Here is an 8,551-nt window from a genome sequence, read left to right as displayed (position 1 = left end):
ACTTAATAAATGCAAATTTATACACTTGGTCTTTGATATAAAATTGTTAGAGATATTTATAAGTACTTTCAATTTGTGGTACAAACTGCTCACAGGGATTTCCTAGATCCACACCTCTGTGAACTTCTTCTTCATTACCCCAGGGAATCAAATGTAGATGGCATAATCCCTTCCTTAAAGAGGCTTATAGTCAGGGCCAGAGTGATAGTATAGCATGTAGGACATTTGCCTTGCATGCAGCCAAATCTGATTTGACTCCTGGCCTAGCATATGGTCCCCCAAGCACTGCCAGGATTGATTTCTGCATACAGAATCAGGAGTATGCCCTGATCCCGACTGGGTGTGGCACAAGAGCCAAAAGCTAAAAGCCAAAAAAAAAAGTTTGAAATCTACTTGGTAATTTAGAACTGTACTACATATTTCAAAATATAAAGGACAATAAAATGAATGCTAGCAATAAAAAACAGGATTTCACACAAATGGTTAATATTAATATATTCTGATGGTAAATATTCCTTCTAGAAGTAGGAATGGGAAGAATTTGCTTGCCAGTATAAATCTTGGATGCTTGGCAGTGGATAGAATAGTTGAAAAATGATAAAAGTAACTAACCCCAGGCTCTAAAGTCAAAAGAATTTTGGGCTGAAATCTGTGACTCATAGAGAAAAATCTTGTATTTCTGAATAACATCAAAATATCTTTCTTAAATGGAAAGAGCAGGGTATTAATAATGATAAACGTGGTGACAGAGCAGTTTTCATGTGACAGATACCAATTTTCTGGTGATTACATTTCAGAGGCTATGTAGTCGTAAAGGTCAGTTTTAATGCTAAAGTGAAAATAGGTTTTATCTCCTTTGTTCTCTTACTTTTAATTTATTAACATGATCACTATAATTTACATTTGTCTAATTTCTTCCTTCAGGTAGCAAAGCTTACAAACCAATAATGGATGGAACAAATTACTCTGTGGTGACAGAATTTGTATTCCTGGGACTCACTAACTCCTGGGAGATCCAGCTTCTTATCTTTGTGTTCTCATCCATGATTTTTGTGGGAAGCATAATGGGAAACTCACTTATTATGATCACTGTGATTTTTGACTCTCATTTACACTCTCCCATGTACTTCCTGTTAGCCAACCTCTCCTTCATCGACCTGGGTGTTTCTTCTGTCTCTTCTCCTAAGATGTTTTATGATCTTTTCAGAAAGCGAAAAGTCATCTCCTTCAGTGGCTGCATTACTCAAATATTCTTTATCCATGTCATTGGGGGTGTGGAAATGGTTCTACTCATTGCCATGGCTTTTGACAGATATGTTGCCATATGTAAACCTCTCCACTATCTGACCATCATGAGCCCCAAAATGTGCATCTTCTTTTTAGTGAGTGCCTGGATTATTGGCTTTATCCACTCCTTGATTCAATTGGTCTTTGTGATAAACTTACCCTTCTGTGGTCCTAATGTGTTGGACAGCTTTTACTGTGACCTTCCTCGGTTCATCAAACTTGCCTGCATAGACACCTACCGACTAGAGTTCATGGTCACAGCCAACAGTGGATTCATTTCTGTGGGCTCCTTCATTGTACTAATCATTTCCTATATCATCATTATTCTCACTGTTCAGAAACATTCTTCAACTGGGTCATCCAAGGCTCTGTCCACACTCTCAGCTCACATCACAGTGGTAGTCTTGTTCTTTGGTCCCCTGATTTTTTTTTATGCATGGCCATCTCCTTCCATTCATCTAGATAAGTATCTGGCCATCTTTGATGCAGTTCTCACTCCTTTTCTAAATCCACTCATTTACACATTCAGGAATCAAGAAATGAAGGTGGCAATGAAAAGAGTATGTAGACAGCTAATAAACTATAGGAAGATATCTTAAGTGATATCTGAATTAAGAAAATCCCTTGCAGATGAATGCTACTTATTGCTGATTTTCAAACTCAGTGATAAGATTTTCTTTGTTTACCTTAACTTGATTATATACACTGATGATGGTTCCATTTTGAGGACATTCCTTTTTGAAAAAAAGTTATTATATACATAATTGATTATGATAAAAGATTATGATAATCTTGGGTTTCCATTCCTAAGGAATAATATTTATGTGAAATAGTTATTAAAGTTACACAGTTACATTACAAGTTAAAATTACATTAAGTTAAAATTACATTAAGTTAAAATTACATTAAGTTAAAATTACATTTTATCTTAATATAAGCATAACCTTCTACTTTTGCTAAACAAATACAAATCCTATCATTGGACAGCTAATTTGTTTTTAGGTTGAATCACTGTTAAATCCAGTTATAAAACTGTGGAAGTTTGTGTTTCATTCATACCATGATCCAACACTGTCCGTCTACTAGTAGTAAACAATTTTTTACTGCTACCTCTGATACAGTTCCAGCCACCCATAATAAGAATTTTAATCAGCTTAACTTCTATTATGGCAAGAAATCTTGAAATTGTATAATTGCGAATTATTAATCATATAGTATAATCTTAGTAAATCAACAAAATCGATGCACATAAAGATATGACATTAAAGTGCTACTTAATTTCTACTTATACCTTTTATTTATTAAAAATTTAATTTTCATAAAGTTATTCGCAATCATTGATTATATTCAATATTTCAACACCAATCCCATCACCATTACACCTTTCCACCACTATTATTTCTAATTTTCCCATGACCTTTCTAGTCTGTCTAACAGGCAGATGCTAGATAATTTATTTTGTATTGCTTGTTATGAATAGCCTGAGATGTCAGTGGCCACATGCTCCTGGAATTCTAAAATTTTAAAGAATTAGCATCTGGAGGCATCTCTGTAGTGAGTTGCTCATTTCCGCGATTCATTTGTAAGTCTCTGGATCATGGCCGTTAATGCAGTTAAATGGCACCCGAGGCAGTTTGTGTGACAGCCAGGACCCTGTAGGGGTGGCTCAAGCCCTGAGCCCTTGAGACCTGGGGTTTGCAGTCACTGGTTCTGTGTACCTGGGCCTTTCATTGGATTCTGGACTTGGCTTCATAGTGGGCAGGTGGAAGGACGACACCTCCTCCTTTTTGAAGCACTCCAGGCCAGTGCTTCCATGAGTATTGGGAAGTGGGGGAAGGTAGCCCATCTGAACTTCAACAAAACCTGGAGATTTCAGTCACAAAACTCACATATCAGAATTTTCAACAGATCATGTCTGGAGCGAAAACTCAGTGGTAGGGAATTTGCCTTGCACGCTGCTGACCTTGGTTCGATTCCTCTGTCTGTCTTGGAGAGCCTGGCAAGCTACCGAGAATATCCCACCCTTACTTCAGAGCCTGGGAAGCTACCAATGGCATATTCTATATGCCAAAAACAATAACAACAAATCTCACATTGGAGATGTTACTTGTGTCTGCTTGAGCATATCGATGAGCAATGGGATGACAGTGATACAGTGATATCTTGGTGAGGTCCATCCTGAGATGGTGAGGTCAGGCTGTGGGGATGGCAGTGACTTTGGATTGTGGAAGAAAGGCTGCTGGGAGCTCTTCTTGGGCAGGCAAAGGCCAACACTCCCTCTTCTGATTTACACCAGTTTATTCAGCCATGCACGGGTCTGAGATCAACTATGGCTTTTGGTCTCTTTAGAGATTTATCTACAGGTCTCTGAAATATGGCCAATAAATGAGCTTGTATAGCTGAGCTGGTGGTGGTTTTTGGGCATGGTTCCCACATACCTAACTTTTGGCCGTTTAACTTCTTGGTAAACTTGGTCCCAAGTTGTTCGGATGCAGACAAAGATACAGCAGTAATTTTGGGGTATCAGGAAGCCTGAAGTCAGCATAAGGCTGCTGATATACTCTCCCCACAGTACACGTTGACCTGCTGGTGGCACCATATCCTCTCCTTTTTATAATCTAAAATGTGCAGATTGTACTGTTTTGAGACTCCTGTAGTTATGGCAACTGATGTTAGTTAAATTCATGTTTAATTTTGGGGCTAGAGAAATAGTACAGAGATTCAGGTACTTGGCCTTGTACACAGCAGACCCTGGTTTGATCCTGGACACTGCAAATTTAGGAATGATCCCTGAGCACAGAGCCAGGAGAAAGCCCTGAGCACAGTCAGGTGTGGTCTAACTCTCTCAGTACAGAAGGGCTTACAGATATCTGCCTGCTGAATTTTATTTAAAAATTTTATCACTACTGTTGTTATTATTATTATTATTATTATTATTATTATTATTATTATTATTATTACTTTGGGTCACACCTGGCAATGTACAGGGGTTACTCCTGGCTTTGCACTCAGGAACTACTCCTGGCCGTGTTTAGGGGACCATATGGTATTCTGGAAATCGAACTCAGGTTGGCTGCATGCAAGACAAACACCCTACCACTGTGCTATTGCTCCAGCCCCACTACTGTTGTTATTTAGTTTTTGGGCCATACTCCACTTTACCCAGCGCTTACTCTTGGATCTGCTCTCAGGGTCATTCCTGCTAGGTTTCAGGGGACAAGATGGAGTCCTTGGGAATGAGTCTGTGTCAGCCATGTGCAAGGCATGTGCTCTACGTACTGTATCATCTTTCTAGTTCTGTCTCCTCATGAATTTTAATAAAAGTTATTTGCACCAAACATTTATTGATAGTCTACTCTGTGTTAAACATTATTTCATATGTGCTGATGGAGACCTCTTGGAAAAGGAAATATTAAGGGAAATCATTCTTTTATAAAGTACATAATTCATTGATTTTATTGTCTGTACATTTTCTTGTTTGGTTTGCTTAGACTTGTACTTGACAATAATGAAAATATATGAAGTAATTAGGCTTGGGAGAATTGAGCATCAGGTTTGGAGACTTCAGGAGAAGGAGAGCTTTCAGTAGTTTTTTTTTTCTTTTTGGGTCTCACCCAGAGATGCACAGGGGTTACTCCTGGCTCATGCACTCAGGTATTACTCCTGGTGGTGCTCAGGGGACTATATGGGATTTTGAGAATCGAACTCGGGTCGGCCGCATGCAAGGCAAAAGCTCTACCCTCTGTGCTATTGCTCTAGCCCTATCAATAGGTTTCTAATAGGTGAAATTTAATGCTAACTGTCTTTTGTTTGTGCTTTCATCAGGTGCACCATGGGTATTAAAACCAACTGGCAACTCAGTTAAGGTCATATGTAACTACAGAATTAGTGGCCAAAAAGGAATTTACCAAATTTTTGTGAAAGGCTTAGGTAATATTTGACTCCTAAAATTTGCATATCTTCCCACAGAGGGCAGTACCATAATAGTATTAATTTGAATGGTCTCATTTTTTTTTTTTCAGCTAACAGGACATTGGACCTACCAAATGAACAAAGGAATGAAGCGAACCACTCAGTGGAGTCTGTGTTGCTGGGACCCTCCAATTCCTGGAAGATCCAACTCTTTCTCTTTTTTTTCCTTGTGTTTTCCATATATCTAGCATGATGAGAAACTTTGTCATAGTGATCACTGTGACCTTTGACCCTTATTTACACTCGTATTTTCTGTTAGCCAATCTCTCTAGCATTGACCCGATATTTTGCTCCATTGCAACACCCAAGACGATTTGTGATGATTTCAGAAAGCAAAAGCTCCTTTGGGCGCTGCATAGCTCAGATCTTCTTCAGCCATGCTGTTGGAGGGAGCGAGATGGTGTTGCTTATAGCTATGGCTTTTGACAGATAGTGGCCACATGTAAACCTTTTCACTATCTGACCATCATGTGACTATGCATGTACACTTTGATTTTTGAAGTTGCCTGGACCATTGGTGTTATTCACTCATTGACCTCAATAGCTTTTCTGGTAATCTTGCCTTTCTGTGGCTCTAATATATTGGATAGCTTTTTTTGAGATACACCTTGGCAAATGAAACTTCCTTGCACAAACACCTATAAGCTACAGCTCATGGTCACTATCTAATAGTAGGTTTATTTCCTTGGGTGCTTTCTTCATGCTCATTCTTTCTTATATCTTTATTTTGGAGACTGTTCAGAAACATTTGTCAGATAGTTTCTCCAAGCCTCTTTCAACTCTGTAAGCTCATATTATTCTGGTGATTTATTTTGGCCCATTGATTTTTTTCTATGTACGTTTTCTCCTTCAACACATCTAGACAGACAAATTTCTAGCTACATTTGATACAGTTTTAACTCCATCTCCAAATCCATTCATCTATACACTCAGGAACAGAGATATGAAGACAGCAATAAGGAGAATATTCAGAAAACTTATGGGTTTTGGGAAAAAAACCTTTAACTCAAACATGAAGCTTTCTGGTAAAGATTAATCTTCTAACCTTAGCAGTTGATCCACAGGAAGAAGGGAACCATATTTTTGAGTTTTATTATTTTCCTCTATTTTTCTTCATTTTAATTGACTCTGAGTGTTTATTTTTTTTATGAATTAGATAAAACAATCAGCTCTTCCAATTTTGAAGGAGTGGCCTCAGGTAGAACTTTATTGTTCTACCTTGTCCCAGCTCTTGGTTGTTTTTTAAATCTTTGTGAATTTCCAGATAGTTTATTTCATTCTTATAGCTACCAGTACCAAAATACTTGTAGGTGTCTCAAAGGGGAAGTAACTCAGTAAACACCTACAATCATAGGTCTTCTGGTTACTGGCTTGGTGTCTTATCTTTGCCCATCGCTTGTTACCCAAGTAGAAATTGTCAGTTTGGGTTGAGTGAAAATTTTGGCAATAGTAAAAAGAACAAACAACCTCTAAAAAAATTCAAAATCAACTGAATAATTTATGTGGATGTTTATGGCACCCCTTACCTCTGAAGGCAGAAAATATAAGAAGTCTCATATAGTGGCAAAAATTGGGGTTCCAGACAAAGTTTCAGTCCAGAGATGTTGGTGAGCCAGGACAGGCACGGCGGGGGATGCGATGCTCTGGCTGATTATTCAGTGAGCAAGTCCCACCATGCATCCTCACATGTGAAAACCAAACGTGAAGCTCACCCCTCAGCTAAGATTCCAGGGCAAGAGAATCGGACTCAGAGTGCTTCTCTCTAATACCTGGGCAGTGCCCAGGGCTGGTCGTCTGCTAGGAGAATCCTCTCTAATGATTCCAGTCCGGTAACCCAAGGAGCACAGCGCCCTTGTCCCGCACAGCCAGGAGTTGAAGGGAGCTGCGGGGCAGAGGGGCAGAGTGTTTATTTGGGCATCAAGCCCAACTGTGAGATTCAGTGGGGGAGGAAAGGCCATGCAGGGTGTGCCACGCAGTCAGGGCCTGTCTCCCGAGAGCCTTGGAATACGGGGACAGCAGGAACCTGACACTCAGGCCAACCCCTGGGACAAGCAGAGGGCAACTGAGCATCTCCTGCATGAGGGCCGGTGCCTGGCAGTTTGTTCATCACTCTGGGCCTGGTAACCAGTGCGTCCCAACACCAGGCCTCCAGGAGCTGGTGATGTCTGCTCGCGAGCTGCATTGGTGTTCCAAGTTACAGTTAGGAAGTTCCAAGTTAGGAAGTTGTTGGGTGAGGATTTTAAAGCTGGGGCATCACAGGGAGACGTTGCGAGGTTTAAGTTCTCCGCTGACTGTACATGGCTGTGCAAAGCTGCGGGTGCGGTGGGGCTCAAGGCGCACTTGTGTTGTGGCTTCCCCGACCTGCTTCCTCATGTCCTCGAGTCCCCGCGCTGTCCTCTGCTGAGCAGTTGTGCGTGGCTCCCCCCAATCCTCATTGCCCACCCAAGTTGTTCCATTCTTAGCTGTAGATCGGCTGTGTTATGGGAAGGGTGAACCCAGGATTCTCTAATAGTAATGACTCCAGCAGGCACTAGACTTGGTTTGCCTGTTGAGCTGGGGATTCTAGCAACTTAGTATTCATTGACCTTCACCCCCCGTGATTGGTCTGACTTGTTCTCCCTGACTGGGATGGCGTTCTTCCTTGTAAAGAAAATATAATTTTTATATTAAAGGTATGGCAAGTCGTATCATATTACTCTTACCTTTGTCATTCTCAAATAACAGTGCCAAGAATACTTTTCATGTACAGAAGTAATGGTGTAATAGGTTTTTTAATCCCCCATCTCTGGAAAACCATACTAATACTGTTTTCAAACCTCTTGATTATCATTAGTATACTGAATTGTGCTTATTCGCAGCTGGATATGTGGACCCTGGACCAGTTGTGGTGTCTGGAATTGAACCTGGGCAAGGCAAATGCTAATGCTCCACCTGCTGTTCCCACTCTGATTTGTTATTGTAGCTCTTTGATTATGGGAGGTTAAGTACCAACAGTCTTTAGGATTTGTGATTATGTAGTTATACTTTCTTGCTTTCATAGTTTGTTCCTGTATCTTGAAGAATATTCTCAACTTGATTTTCTGTCAAGTTTCGGCACACTTTATTTGTAAAAGAGAAGATTGCATTCAGTTTTAGATTCGTGGCCCTGTGTTCTTTCTTGCACCTGCACAGTTCAGTTGTTGTAATATTGAAATAGTCTTAGACAACAGAAATGATTAGTCATTACTGAATTACACCAAAAATTTATTTTCAGAAACAGAAAGTAGGTCAGGCGTGGGGTGTGCGGCATATA

The 8,551-nt window shown here is 40.1% G+C and overlaps 1 protein-coding gene and 1 pseudogene across 1 annotated transcript; both read left to right on the top strand.

Annotated features, from left to right (window-relative positions):
- Positions 1–947: 947 nt before the first annotated feature.
- LOC101545675 (olfactory receptor 4F3/4F16/4F29-like) lies at positions 948–1,886 on the top strand. The gene has a single exon (XM_004609752.2). It carries the CDS (start codon positions 948–950, stop codon positions 1,884–1,886), a length of 939 nt encoding a protein of 312 aa, XP_004609809.2.
- A 3,233-nt stretch (positions 1,887–5,119) lies between these two features.
- LOC101545151 (olfactory receptor 4F6-like) lies at positions 5,120–6,295 on the top strand (annotated as a pseudogene).
- The last annotated feature ends 2,256 nt before the right edge of the window (positions 6,296–8,551 follow it).

Source organism: Sorex araneus, chromosome 3 (assembly GCF_027595985.1).
Source record: "Sorex araneus isolate mSorAra2 chromosome 3, mSorAra2.pri, whole genome shotgun sequence".
Lineage (NCBI taxonomy): Eukaryota > Metazoa > Chordata > Mammalia > Eulipotyphla > Soricidae > Sorex > Sorex araneus.
Note: the sequence above shows the minus strand (reverse complement) of the source record. Positions and strands in the feature narration are given on the sequence as shown.

Bases quoted from the DNA above. Each gene is read 5' to 3' on its own strand.
- LOC101545675 (XM_004609752.2), top strand. From the start codon at position 948: ATGGATGGAACAAATTACTCTGTGGTGACAGAATTTGTATTCCTGGGA.